The sequence below is a fragment of the Sturnira hondurensis genome, unplaced genomic scaffold (genome assembly GCF_014824575.4).
Source record: "Sturnira hondurensis isolate 20B ecotype Veracruz unplaced genomic scaffold, ASM1482457v3 Scaffold0002597, whole genome shotgun sequence".
In the NCBI taxonomy this organism is placed as follows: domain Eukaryota; kingdom Metazoa; phylum Chordata; class Mammalia; order Chiroptera; family Phyllostomidae; genus Sturnira; species Sturnira hondurensis.
The window spans coordinates 2,036,542-2,051,632 of NW_028075228.1; the positions used below are offsets into that span (position 1 = coordinate 2,036,542).

The following is a 15,091-nucleotide window of genomic DNA, read 5'->3' on the forward strand; positions in this document are numbered from 1 at the left end:
GATATAATATTGCCTAGTAACAGAGTCTGATACAAAGTCAGTGTTCAAATCTTACTAAATCTCAATCTGCTGGAGTCAAATTCTATACCGTGCATGCAGCCTCTATCTGTTAACAGCACTGTGCGTCTTTCTGGTTCTGCTCTACACCTAAGCACCTGCTGAATGCACACTGTAACAAGGCAGGAAGCAGCTCCCACAGAATTATCCCTTACTTTTCTTGGACACTTCATAGCTTCAGGTACCTTACTCCCAACCAAAACTCCTGTGAGCTGGGCAAAGGAAACACTGACACCTCAGTCTCAACAGAAGAGGTAGAGAAGTAAGGAAGTAGAGAAGACAGATTAGAACGCTGCTGAAAGTAATCAAAAAACTCACTCGACTCCTTGGTGATGGTGTGTAGGGAACCATGATGCAAGACGTGGAAATGTGGCCCAGCACTCATGTGGACAACCAGTGGGGGGCATGGTGGCGCACAAGACCACACCCATGAAGAAGTTCTCCCGTAGGAAACCAGGCCTGCATTATACCTAGGCTGCTTTGTGACTCGCTCTTGCTAGAACTCTCTCACCCTGAGTTCAGGCAGTGAGCACTTACTGCATATCTTTAGAGTAACTTCCTGAAGTCTGTGCTAATTCTCCCAAGGATTGAAGTGTAACCAGACCCGTTACTCTTGTCGTTCGTTCCCCTGCATTTGCAATATTTTTCAATGGACTGAATTCACAAGTTTGGGTTATGGCAGCCCTTGGGTTCCTCTTTGTCTTAATCCTTATTTGCACTTTATGATGTATATGGCAGTTGTTTTCTTGTGATCGCATTCAAAAACAGCAAATAGTAGGTTTCACAGGCTTAACAGCTACAATTGATTTCAAAAACAAAAAAAGGGGAGATGTTGGGAACCGCCCTGCCTGGTTTCAGAAGCTGTAATCCACCCATTGCTAAGGCTGAGTGAGTGACCTTTGACCATAAGCCACTAAGGAGACAATGCGTATCTCCCTGGCAGAACGTCACTTCTGTTCCTTTTACTTCACTCATAACTGGCCCCCAATGCCTGATCAGTTGTTAGCCAATGACGGGTAAGATTCCCCAATGGGGGAATGACCTAAGACAGGCACGATCATGGGGAGGCCCCAGAGAAGGACTTGGGGGGCTACAGAAAAAGGAAGTGATAGACACTGCTCCTCAGTTCTGACATAGCCTGAGTCCTCATTATGTCTGCAAGAAGTCTCCTAATCTCTTGGCTGCCTTACTTCCCCTGCTTGACTTAAGCCTTAAACAATGACAGAAGGTTGGGCAGCCCTGTGCTGGAAACAGGAGGGGGTGTTCCTCTAGGGCGATCAGGCCTAAGAAAGAATACATAAAATCCTATAAAACCTGCTTTGCTAAGAATACCCTCAATTAAATGATAAGGGTCCGAGCAGGAAATGAGTTTGTTTCCCAGTTTTGTAGCCCTTTAGTTAACAGACCCTGACTCAGGATAAGCCCTAATAGTTCTCTGTATGCTATCTATTGTTTGATCCTTACTGCCTGACAATGATTGATGAACTTTACCTGTATTCCTGTGCAAATTGAAACCAAATAAATATCTGTCAGGGCAAGGGTCGGAGCACTCTCCCCTTGAGGGAGTAGCTGTGCCGCGACCCTTTTCTTCCACAGGACTCAGTAGTGCATGTGAGTATCTCTTATCCATAACCCCTTGGACATTGCGGGCCAGTGTCTGAGTCAATGGTGGAGGTGGCAGTGACGTCCAAGATAGTGATCATGACATTCTAGATACATGGTGCTAGTCTGGAGCTTCAGGAGTCGTGAGGATTGGGGTCTGCATCCATCTCAGATTTCACCTCCCTCCACAACCCTGGAACAGCTACTGCCTGCTGTCCCCATGTGTAAAAGGAGAGTTTCGCTTACCTAGTTCCTGAATGTGTCCCATCCCCTCTACAGAACACTACCAGACATTATGCCACAGGAGAAAGCCCATGTCCTGCTCCAGAAAGGAATACCTGAGTCACTTCAGGGAGATGGCAAACTCCCTGTGATGTTTGGAAAGAAAGGCACCGTTTAGTGTCTGAAGGGAATTGTATACGATGGGGAACCTTCATACATTACGTCCAAGTTAAAGGGACCTCTGACTTCTTGGTTGTGCTTGATCTTTGTTAGCAACTTAGTATTAACTAAAACAATGAATGTACTAGCACCCTCTCAGGAATGGGTGCCTGTCCTTGGTGTTAAAGAGCCCAGAAAACAGAGAGGAGCCACAAGCATGTGCTTCAAGAGGAATTTGAGGTCAGCCAGCAGCAGCTGCCAATTATCTATAAACAGACTGCTTTTGGAGCATTATTTCTTAGCCACACAAATGTTTAGGGCTTCTCTTTGTCTTCTTAAACTCTCCAAAGAAACAAGATGAGCAAAATGCAAAAGAATCTTAGAAACTATATAAATCTAAATTTTTTAAAATCCAATTTTTTAAAAGCAAAAAAATTTCAAGACTTTTAACAGTTTGATAATTACTTGGATGGTAAGGTAAACACACAATACAACACACAGATGATGTATTATAGAACTGTACACCTGAAACCTATGTAATTTTATTAGCCAATGTCACCCAAATAGACGAAGAACATGTCTGAAGGACCCATGGACACAGACAACAGTGTGAGAATTGACTGTGGAAGCAGGGATGGGGTGGGCAGAGGAGGGCAAAGGGGGAAAAACTGGGACAATTGTAAGAGAATACCAATAATTATGATTAAACAATTAACAATGTATAATTATGAAAATGTAACTAATTTTATCATTAGCCAAGCTACTTCAACAAAGTAAAGTTAATTAATCTTATAAATTTTCTCAGTGTGGATTTTATGCCATATGGGTGCACTGCTACCTGCCTGAGGCCATGACACTGGCATTGATACACTAACCCCCAACTCACCAGCCTGAGCAGGGAAGGTCATTTCGAGGTGGGGGGAGTTGCAGCACAGGATTCTCCCAACAACTGTCTACGTGAAAATACGTCTACCCTCCAAGTGCAGCGGTGCCTTGCCTCAGCATCACCGAATTCCAGAGCAGCCCATGCTTCCTCGTGTGCCTCATGTGCACTCGGGCAGGGCAAGGGCCCTGTCTTAAAGAACTCAGAGTCAAGTCATGTCAGGCACAGCATGGGCGGCGGGAGATGCAGGCAACCTCACACCTCCTCCTTCCCAATTCATGATTCCTGCATGGATGTCCCACACCACCCCTCCAAGAAAACAGTCACCATGTGGGCTTGCAGGGCCCACAGCCTTAGCTCTTAAATGCTGGTTCCATCCCCCCTTGGAATCCTGCCACAATAGTGTGAGGGCCCAGGCCACACAGGGAGCCTACACAGTGGAGACCTGAGGGACTCCAGTGGTCACTCCAGCTGAGCTCACGCCGTAGGCCAGCACACTTTAGCCCCGAGAGTGAGCCCCCAGACAGGACAGGGCAGCCTGCTGAGCCTCAAATGACTCCAGATGATCCCAGAGACACCACCTGGAGCAGAGCAATCACCTGCTGGGTCAAATAAACCTACAGAGCCATGAAAAATAATGAATGGTCACCATCTTCAGCCCTCAGTTTGGAGGTGGTTTGTTAATACACCAAGAGGTAACTGAAATGAGAATGACAATTAACCAGTTGTGTAGGGAAGGGTCCTTGTACTTACAAGTTCTATAATAAAGTCTTTAGCATCTGCAACTTATTATCAAATAATTTAAAATACAAAAAATAAACATACATCCATACTTATACAATGTATACAAATGTATGGATTTCTGGTGGTTCGTACTTTTCTACAACTGAATCATGACTTGTTCATGACTGGTTCTCACGCAGGCAGATTTAGAACCAGAACCCCCTGTACTGCAATGCCAATGTCAATTAATGTCTGCGATTTTTATGGACACAGTAACTTCCTATTCAACCATCACTCCCACTTACAGGACAAAATGGAGACAAACCACTTACTTGGTTTCACTGGCAACTCAAATGCTCAAGGCCATCTCCAAGAGCAGAGGCCACAAAAGCAGTGCACACACTAACTGCGAAGCGCCATGTCTATGCCTAACTGCATTTCTCCTGGTGGATCTTGCCGGAAATATCTGAATTAACCCCAAAGAGAAGGATGCACATTCCTTGTTAATGCGGCTGGAACGCTCATCTGGCAAAGGACCAGAAACCAGGCCCACATGCCCGTTCTCTCCTGAAGAATGTTCTTAATTTGAGGAGTATTACATGATGCTCTAATTAAAAGAACACATTTTCTACGCCTTATGCAATCGAAAACCCCAAGAAAACAATTATCTTTAGAGAAGTAAGAGGGGAAAATAAAGCATTTTCACTTCAGATCACTGAAATGAGTTACAGGAGATGTCTGGTTTTGATATGAAGTCATGTGGCTGGGAGCTTCATGTCACCAAGCGTGTGACCTTAGAGCACTCTTGCTTCCACTGTGGTGCCAAAGCCAGGCCCGGGTCCTATGCTGACTCCACAGAGCCCCCTGCAGAGCACAGGGCAGGGCACGGCTCACAGTTTCAAAAACTGCCACCTCCCTCACCTGTCACACAGACGTAAACTTGGATACTTTATACTTTCATATTCCATTTTGTTTTGTGGAAGCCAGCTGGACACTGAGGACATTTTCTGAATAAACAGCCTCTCTTTTTGGCCACATTTCTCCTCCACTATTCAAATTTAATCTCTGCCCAATCTATTTCCATGTTTAATTCTATAATTGCAATGTAATCCCCTAAACTGAACCAAATTGTTTAGCTGTTTCTCCAACTGATTAGATACTTCTGGAAAATTATTTTGACTTGGCCAAGTGTTCAATCACAACATATTCATCAAAACCAAGGCATGGATGTACCTTTTGCTATCTAAAGTGAGTATCTAAATATTCCATATAAAAATTTGGGAATTTTTTACCCAAAATTCACCACTTCAATTGAAGTCAACTGTTTGAGTTGCATGTGATTTCTGAGAGGCTGATGTGTGCTCTGATTAACTACATCTGAATCTGCCCTGTGGTCTTTGTTCTCATGGTTTAGAAGTATTACCCGTCAGGTTCCCCTCATCTTCCTACAGGTTAGCCCTCTGAGACCACCATTTCCTTCTGCCAGCACCTGGGGATGCTACTAATTGGGCTCAAATTTAGGTATCTTAGAAATTATATAATCACAGCACATAGTCCTAGCCATGTAAAGAGAAAGCATGTTCACACCCAACATTCCAGTGTATTACTGCGAAGTACACCAAGCACACTAGCAATGAATTCCTGAAGCACTACAAGATCAGGTCATTGGTGCTTTAAAGGCTTCTGAATTAAGCAGAAATCCTCTGTGGACACAACAGTTGTGAGTGTTTTAGCAATATCAGGGAAGAGGCAGGGGAGTGGGAGGGGCTGGTATGTACCACCATTGTTCCATTCAGAACACCAAAGCAGGCAGCCCCCACGTGCCGAAGGCTTCCTAACCTGTGCTCATGGAGAGCAGGGATCTAAAGAGCGAGGAAGCCTGGCTCGGGCCAGGCTCTGACTCACACCCACAGTGCTCACCTCTCCACTCTCACAAGGACTCACAGGACAGCAATACACACTGTGCTTTATTTCACCAGACCCCACAATGTGCAGGCTTCACTGTACAGAGGTGGCTTTGCTTGTCCCACAGGGGAGGTGGGACAAAGACAGAGCATGACTGCAAGCCACCCCAGGCTCTGCACATCCTCCCCTCCCTTTCTCTGAGGGCAATTGTACCTGTTTTCCCCTTCTCACCCAAAAAAGCTCTTCTGGCAAAGCACAGGGTGTGAGAACACCACTGGGCCAACCAAGGACCTTCCTGAACTCACCTAACGAGGGAAGGAGAGTGCCTGATGCCAGGTCTGGGTGCTGATCCACTACACTCTCCGGGACTGTGTGCACAGGCCCTACTTTTGAGGCTCAAATCCAAACCTTAAAAGTTGGAAGGAGTTTCAGGGATCCTCTTTATTTTCCCAGGAAGGGCTCGACTTTGTAGCAACATCGTCAATGTCCACCAAGCGCCTCAGCTCCTGCCTTCCACACGGCAGAGGTGGGCAGCACACACGACTGCCCATCCGTGCCACAGGCACAGGCCGCTGCTTCCTGGAACATTTACTCACAGGAAAGGTGCTCATTCCAGAAAGCAAATTTTCCCCTCCCCTCCTCAAGATGTGCATCTTTTTGCTTGAATCTCCACTTTCCCCTAAAGAAGAGCCTATGTCACGAGGAGCAGAACCATCAGGCTGACACCATATGGGAGGTAAGGAGACCCTGGACGGCAAAATGCAAACCTCTATGTGACATGTGTTTAAATGTTTTAGACAACGACTGAAGAAGTTCCAGTTGAAGGACAGTAACACTGTTATACAAACATAGGTATAATTAATCAGAATTTAAGGGTCACTCCTGAAATATGTTTTTAACCTCACCATTCTTCATCAATGCTCAAAATTGGGCCAGGTTCTATTCATTTAAAGTTTTTATAAAACGTTTTGCCAAGGTTAAAATGTCCACATAATCTTACAGGTATTTTCAACATACAAAGGAGCAAGGTGAGAAAACACAATCACCAAAGTTTGGCTGAACTGAATTCTGGGCCTTGACCGTCCAAGTACCATGAATGCTTTGAAGACTGTTCTATTCATGTCTGTTTAAACTTGACTTCCTAGTTCAGGAAAAAGAAGGAGACCACTGAGACACATGAAAAGGCTGCCTTGACCAAGATGTCCATTGTGCCTAATGGAAGTTTGGTAAGAAATGTGACTGGCAGTTTTCTCCGTGGAATCAGAACAAGCATCCTCAGCCTTTTTCCACCCCAGCATCCTGCACGGTCCCATGCCAGTCAAGTCCAAACCTTGGCAGCACTGAGCCATAATCTGGGATTTTCAGTAACACAAACATAATGCCTCCTGCCATCCAAGATTCTACTTGCTAACCACTCCTCAAGATTACTAAAACATGTTTATATTATGTTTGGCATTTCTTTAACAAATAATTTTAATTCATTTAAAAAGCTAAGTTCAAATCCAAATTGCTTCACAGTAATGAGGTTCAGATGATCTGCCTTCTTTGAAAGGTTCATTCATGGCATAATTTTAAGAAGAAATGGAATATTTCCATACCCATATACTGCTTCAAGTATATCGTTTTCTAAATAATGTCTCTAAACTCTCTCTCTCTCACACCACATACACATTCTAAAGGGATGTTCTCTGCCAGAATCTACACCTAGAATTTCTAAGGGTCACAGTCCAGTGACATCATTCAAGAACAGAACAGAACTTACTTTTCTAAGTGTGCAGCATAAAACACATCTTTCTTCAGAACCTAGTCACAACCCCCACACCCTGCCTGCACTGAAGGTTTGGACAAACACACCCACTCTCCAGGGAGATGCCTGGGTGTATAATGAGCATCCATCAGGTGCCAACCAGATGCCAGGCTGACACTGGTCAGCCTTCTGCCCTTGGTGAAGGCATACCTTCCTGAAGCAGATCCCATTTCAGAGTCGAGGAAACCCAAGCAGGGAAACGACACACTGATGGGAGTGGTAGCACTGAAGCAAGACTTGGACCCCAGTCGTAATTCTTCCACCCACCTGGCTCTCTTTCAAACAATATCTCATCCCAAAGCTGGGCCTCCTCTGTGGCCGAAACAAGGGTGTCAGGAGATAGCACTGTGGGAGTACACAGACGTGGCCAGTAGGGCAAGATCCCTGAAAGTGTGCTTCACCTCTCACCCCTTCCCCTAGTTTGAGTGCCTAGTATCACAGAGCCTCCCCAGGGAGGGGAAGCCTACTACCCTACAACCCTAACTTCCTCTGACAGAGAGTAAGTGGGAGATTCAGGTGCATTAGGTCTAACATGGCTGCAGGACCCCATGGAGAAAGGCTTGTTTCTGGCATTAGCTGGGTCAATGTCCAGGGCTACTCCCAGCAGGACCTCCCAGCACAGAGCAGCTGCAACTGACCCTCCAGGACAGGGCTCCTTCTCTTCCTAACCTTCTTGGCAGGATGACACGGAGACACACAGTAAATGATTAATTTAAAAATACTCACAGAGTAAGAAAGTAGACAGTAGCATGTAGTGGTATAAAAAGTCACCTACACTCCAATAGTACCTATGGTCAGATTGGGGACAAGAGAAGTCAGCACAGTTTTAACTTGTTTAATAATGTGACTTTTAACAATAAGAATCACCAGGAACAAAGTCACAAATGCACGTGAATATTTGAAGGACAAGCTGCAGGCTCATGCATCTTTCTCCAAGGAGGTGTCCTGGTCCAAAACCCAAGGCCAGAATTAATTATGGCATCTTAATTTCAACCCTAACAAATTTGGCCACCTGGCCAAAACCAGCAGATTAGATGAAGGACAAGGAATGATCACTACAGGAGAATGTGCAAGGCCAAAAATGGAGGGAAGAGAACAGGAAACACCTGAACTCACCACAAGGCCCACTAGTGCCTCGAACCTGCTGTGACCATGGCCATCCCTTGGCTTCCCACCTCTGGTTCTCTGCTGGTCTGCAAGTTGGTCATCTTCCCAGATCCCTTCCAGGGCTGGGAAGCACTGGACACAGCTGCTCTAAGCCCCCATGTCTGTAAAGTAACCAGGCACTCATATGCTCTTATCGGACCCACCGTGGACCTGCCAGGTGCCACACCCCTATATGGAATGGGACTAGAATCTCTCGATATTTAATTTGAAGAAAATATGACTCAAAAAGGATGGTCCAGTGCCAGAACCACGTTACAAGATTATGTAAATGTAGTATAATACACTCAACGCAACGTAAAGGCATCAGATTTCTCTCCTGGAAATAAAGTTTGCTGAGGGGTTGACCTTACAAATCACAGCAGCAGCAGCAGCAGCAGCGATCAGCACAGCACACTTCCTTCCCAAGGAACCAGGGAGAAGTGCTTTCACAGGAGCTTTGCACCGACTTAGCAAACACTCAGCCAACACAAGCAAGACCCGCGATACACATCTTAGTAGAAATGAGAACACCCATGATAACCATGACCATATCACAAGAACAGAAGCGAGGAGGGGCTCAACAGCCCCCAGCATCAGGAAGTAAGTATCCTTACCCCAGGAATCCCGAATCACCAATCCAAAAGAACCTATGCACCTCCATGTTCACAGCAGCAGTATTTACAATAGCCAAGTGCTGGAAACAGCCTAAGTGCCCACCAGTAGGGGAGTGAATTAAAAAAACTGTGGTGCATTTACACAATGGAATGCTACCAGCAGAAAAAAAAGAAGGAGCTCCTATCTTTTGTAATAGCATGGATGGAATTAGAAAATAGTATGCTAAGTGAAATAAGCCACTCAGTAAAAGGCATATACCATACGATCTCACTTATAAGAGGAGTCTTATAAACAAAATAAACTAACGAGCAAAATAAAACCAGAGACATGGAAATGTGGAACAGACTGACAGTGGCCAAAGCGGGGTGGGAAAGGGATAACGGTGGAAAGAAGGGGCAGGGACTAGTCAAAGAACATGTATGAATAACCCACGGACATGGACATGGACAATGGTGTGGGCATGGACTTTGGGAATGAGGGAGTAGGCTGGGCGGAGGAGGGCAAAGGGGGGAAAATTGGGACAACTGTAACAGAATAACAATAAAATAAAAGAAAGTGATCAGTGCAGTAGTTCTGTATATTTTGTAGAGAGGTTGCTAAGAGAAACAGTTAGTGGGAACTTGGAGGAAGATGTGCCTGAACAGACATAAATCAGCAGTAAATCACGACTGCTCATGTGAATAGGCCAATGAGGCATGAACATGAACTTAGGTGAGGCAGCAGCACTTGGTGAGTGTGCAGAGTGGGACAGCACTGCTGTTTGGGGAAGTTTCAGAAGGTGCCTCTCTGGATGCAAACTCTAGGAGTCCTTCCTGAGTTGACAACTGTGGACGGAGCTCCTTTGCCTGCTATACCTGTCCACAAAACTGGGTTCTCTGCTTTCAAGACTTACTTGGAATGCTGTTGCCTGATAAACACAGTGACACCACAGTAACATAGTATGGAAACCTGATTATATTTCAAAATCCCTAATGGAATTTTGCTCAGAAATAGAGACACAATGGAAAAATCAAAGGCAACAAACTTATTTTTCTCATCAATTAAAGCTTAACGACATTGCAATTAGAATCCAATTTCACTCCCAGTATGAATACAAACCACTAAATTGTCAAAAACAAAGAGATAAACTCCTGACAGTGACCCACGCTCTCCTGCCCCAGGCTGGACATCTCTTGCCTGACAAGAGTAACATCAAACTAAACTGCTGACAGCTGACTTCTCCTGGGCCCGACCAACAATTTTATCACCGAGACAGCACAGAGAAACAAGTGTGGGTTTTTTTAAAAATTTTGCATTTCTGTGGCTTTTTGGCTCTTTTCCACAGCAGCTATATTTATATACCAATACCGCTTCAGGACACTGATTAAAACCTCATGTGTATGCTCAAGAAGAAACTTTAAAACTAAGACACTCCAATTTTAGTAAATGCTTTAAGGTCTGTTGCAATTCTCCCAAGTTACTCCGAGGGTTCAAGAGAAAATCCAAGGGGCAGAACTACCCTTTCACTTGCTAGTCCAGGGACACGACCTGTTCTCCACGACCTGTTCATGGCAGACATCAGGCGCTTGCCAACGACAGTGGAATACAGGTGTTTTAAAGGGGAGTGTGCACTTGATTTTGAGAATAACCAGTGTTATCACCTTGACAATAAATAAGCTCTGTGTTTATGGTTCATACGTTTTACAAAAAAGGAATATCATTCAGATGTGTTTTCACAACTATTCAGGGGTTACAATCATCACTTTAATAGGAACTCTTTAAAAGGACATGAAATTTTTTTTTTTTTAGATTTTATTTATTTACCTTTAGAGGGGAAGGGAAGGAGAGAGGGAGAGAAACATCAATGTATGGTTGCCTCTCGTGAGTCCCCTGCTGGGAACTGGCCTGCAACCCAGGCATATGCCCTGACTGGGAATCGAACCGCGATTGTGTGGTTCGAAGGCCCGTGCTCAATCCATTGAGCTACACCAGCCAGGGCAGGCCATGAAATTTTTAATTCTTGAATTCACCAGCTATTTTACTAGATCTTAGGAAGCAAATCACTCCACACTTTGTAAAGACAATTCATATTAAGTATGTTTGTTCAATGACTGTCTCAGTTACTTTTTGAGATTAGAAAAAATATAGTAAAGTGTGACAGCAATATTCATGAACAAAACCTCCCTTGTTCTAGTATACAGCTACTGTAGAAACACTGTCATCAACAATATTCATGTCCATTTTATAGAAAGCAGTGATAAACAGACAGGGAGATTTTGTCCATAAGACAGAGCTGCCGAAACCCCACAAAGAAGCAGATGGAGCCCAGAGCCCTGCAGTCCCCACATCCACAACCTTCAGGACCTCCTTAGCCACCACGACTGAAGCCATTACTTTCCTGGGACTAATGCAGCACCACCTTCTGGCTCCGTGCTCCCCACTCCTCCCCTGGGCAATGCAATGTCTGGTGATCCACCATGACAAGCAAGCTTAAAGTAAAAGCAGGTGAGCACTTACCTGCCCATCCTGTCCCACGTGGTGTATCTGTAGATTGCCCTGCAAAATGAATGGAAAAAAGAGAGATAAAGGACAAAAATGACTTCAAGATGCAGGCAATGGCAGGAACTTCCTCATGTTATTAGTGAATAATCTGCAAAACCATTAATACCAATTCTACAAAACTCAACCCTTGCAGCAATAAATACCTGAAACAAAATATTTAAGCTGAGTTTACAGGTTACTATTTTTTCTTGCTAAAACAAACAAACTCAAAAAAGAAAAAACAAAATATATCATACCCCTGACCACTAGAGCAAATGTAATTTTTTTGCCAATTTTCTGAGACAGTTTTAGACTCACAAGAATCCAAAGTGGCACGGAGAGGTCTGTGCACCCACAGGGACGCCTTGTACAGTTACAGTGCATTAGCACGCACAGGGTGACTGGCAGGACACGATGCCATCAGCCAGACCACGGGCCTGCTGGGGTCTCACCAGTTAGAAAGTCATTTTCACTTATTTAAAAAAACAATAACAATTGCCTTAAGCTTGGTAGGTTCTGCTAAATGTCTCTATAGACATCCTCCTTTTGACAAAATAATTACTTAATTTTTAAATGAGTAAGGTAAGACTTTATTGTGATAAGACAATTGCATATTATAACTTATTACAAAGTAATCATTAGTACTATCAGCAATTTATTCTACTCCATTGCATTTAATTCCTACTGGAAACAAAAAATACAGGATTATTTAGACAAGAGGGGTCAGTTTCAAAAACTGAAAAAAGGGGGCAAAACTTATTTTAAATATTGAAATTCAAGAAATACTCTAATGATTTTTTCTTACAAAAACAATACAGAAACAAATATGTATTATTTCCTGTTACTATTATATGCAGTTTCCTTCTTTTCAAACGGCTACAGGAAATTAAGCATTCTGATTGAGAGCCCACGCCTTCTACAGTGACCCCCTGAACAGTTCATCCGGCCCCCACCTGTCCGTGCCTTTCAAAATGAAGCCTCCCTGGTTTTCAATGAGACACCCCATTTAGTCTGCGGGTTTCCTGCACCACTCTGCACATTTCACATACAACCCACTTTAGGGTGAGCCGAAAGATTCCTCTCCCATCACCTCCAGTTCCCTAACCTTGACATTCAAGCCTTCCAGGACCACCTCCAAGTTCAATCACTGCCTGCTGCTCTCCTTCCCCTGCCTGATGCTTTGGCCACACCAGCATGCTCTCTCCCATTCACTCATTTGGAGATACGATGATTAGTGAAATAATTATTCATATAAATTCATCAATCCCCTCCTCTGACTAGTATTTACTGTTCCTCTCACAGGAATCCACTCAGCCAGGCTTTCCCATTCTCCCCTCGGGACCTCTGCTCATCTCTTCCCCTTTGCATGCTGTGCCCCCTGACAGACCTTCAGGTCCAAAGGAAAAAACTTCCCTTGTAAAACATCCCAGAACCACTCTCCCAAGAGCGCCCCAGTCTCTGGACGGGCCCTCCCAGCACAATCATCTCCGTACAGTGCTGGGAGCCTCCAACTCGCACTACACACAGCAGCCATGGCCAGCACAGCACCCTGCACAGAACGGGAGCTCGGCAAGTGCCCCATCCACGTGTCAGTAAGCAAATACCACCACCTCCACCTCAGCCCCCTAAGGTTCTGGGAACTGGAAAGTCAAAAGGGAACTAATGTCATATCTGCCTTAAAAAATCACCGTAGTTGACTGCTAGAATACAGAGAAATGTCCAAAAAGCAGCTCTGAAACTAGTCCAACGCTTTTCTCAAGAGCTTCTCCTGAAAGGCTCTGACAAGTCAGGACTTTCCATAGTCGCTGCTGGTCCTGCACCTGCTTTCACAGTTGGTATGTGAGGAAACCTGACACCTTGTAACAACACACCATAGTGCAGGTCAGGTACACAGCTGATACTACTTTCATGGCCTAGAAACAAGTATGTTCTTCAGCTCCTAGCCCACATGCGAAGGGCATGCCGTTCCACACCACGCTCGGTCAGCACAGAGCATGAGCACCACTCGGCAGCCATGGGACAAAGTCACAAGGCAAGTGCACTGAGTCTGCTGACACTGTGCAGTGCTGTAGGAAACAGTCAACAGTGTCCCCACAACGGACAGTTACCAACCACCCATGCCCTGTACAAGAAGGCTAGGAAGACAAGATCCCCCCGAGGAGCTCAGAGAATATCAGCAGAATATCAGCACCGTGACTGGCTAGCCTCACCTTCCAAAAACCCAGATGTTCAAACTGACCTTCATGTACCAACGCCCTACAGCAGCTGACACACACATATAACAACATTGTGCAGCTGGAAAAGACTCCCTGAAGTCTGTCCTTAATCACGGATTAGAATTAATGAAAAGTAAAACACCAAAACATAGACACCAGTGATAGGAAGCCTGGGTCTCATGAATTTAAGGCAGGTGAGGCAATCTTAGAAGTGTGAGGGGTGGGGAGACCACGAAAAGATACACTGAAAACTCCCAGGACATACATGCGCTGTCTTAAGAAATTCCCAACCAGTCCTGGCTGGTGTGGCTCAGTGGATTGAGTGCTGCCCTGTGAATCAAAGGGTCGCCGGTTTGAATCCCAGTCTAGGGCACCTGCCAGGGTTGTGGGCCAGGTTCCCAGTAGGAGGTGCACAAGAGGCAACCCCACACTGATGTTTCTCTCCCTCTCTTCTCTCTCCCTTTACCTCTAAAAATATTAAGGGGGAAAAAAACCCAGAAATTCCCAACCAACCCAGATGGGCATTTGTCCTACAGAGCCTGAGCCTAGGCCTGTGGAACTGAGGAGCACCCGTGAGGCCACAATCACAGGAGCAGGGCCCCACTTCCCCTTCTCGCTCCGGCATGCTGGGGAGCTCTCCAGGCAGGAAAGCAGGGTCAGAGCCATGCTGGAAGCTAAGTCTGCATCTCAGATGGAAAGACAGGGAGAGTGGGCAGAGAGAACATGGGTCTTCAGAGGGGAGCTCTAGCCAGGAGCAAAAACATAGCGAGTGTTTACAAAGAAGGGGATGCACAAGGCAATTAGAGTCAGGTGGTCAATGCTGGGCTCCATGTTGCTGTCTGGGAACTCCCAGTTGTCTACCTCATTTAACAAAGATCGGAATGCAGAAAGCCCACAGGCATGGAGTGGGCACTGGGGGCTAAAACTCACCTCGCTGTCCTGCGTGATCTGCACCTGCTCCCCTTGAGGCACCTGGGTGATGTGGAGGTGACCCTGTGGGATCCACAGCGAGAGAAGACAACAAGAAGCATCAGAAGAAAATCAGAACTAGAGGAAATAAGAAACGCTTTCTGAAAGTTTTGTTCTTGATCATCTACCCCCAATTCAAAAAAAAGACTAAAATCTTGAACAATGCAATACAATATGTACATCATATTAGCTACTAAATAGTCTTTTGAAATTAAACTCTTAGTATATAATGCATATAGAACATTTTGTAGTAATTCTTAAAGGAGC

General features: G+C 45.1%; 1 protein-coding gene across 10 annotated transcripts in view; it reads right to left on the bottom strand.

Moving 5' to 3' along the window:
• The window catches only part of BANP (BTG3 associated nuclear protein), a 144,869-nt gene that overhangs the window by 39,772 nt on the left and 90,006 nt on the right, over positions 1-15,091 (bottom strand). For 7 of the 10 annotated variants that reach the window (XM_037040210.1, XM_037040208.1, XM_037040204.1 and 4 more), the window contains 2 exons: positions 14,786-14,857; positions 11,616-11,654 (listed from right to left, as the gene is read on the bottom strand). In XM_037040210.1, coding sequence (XP_036896105.1) covers positions 11,616-11,654; positions 14,786-14,857 — 111 coding nt within the window. The remainder of the gene's footprint in view (positions 1-11,615; positions 11,655-14,785; positions 14,858-15,091) is intronic. The other 3 variants (XM_037040209.1, XM_037040213.1, XM_037040207.1) reach the window with 1 other exon arrangement.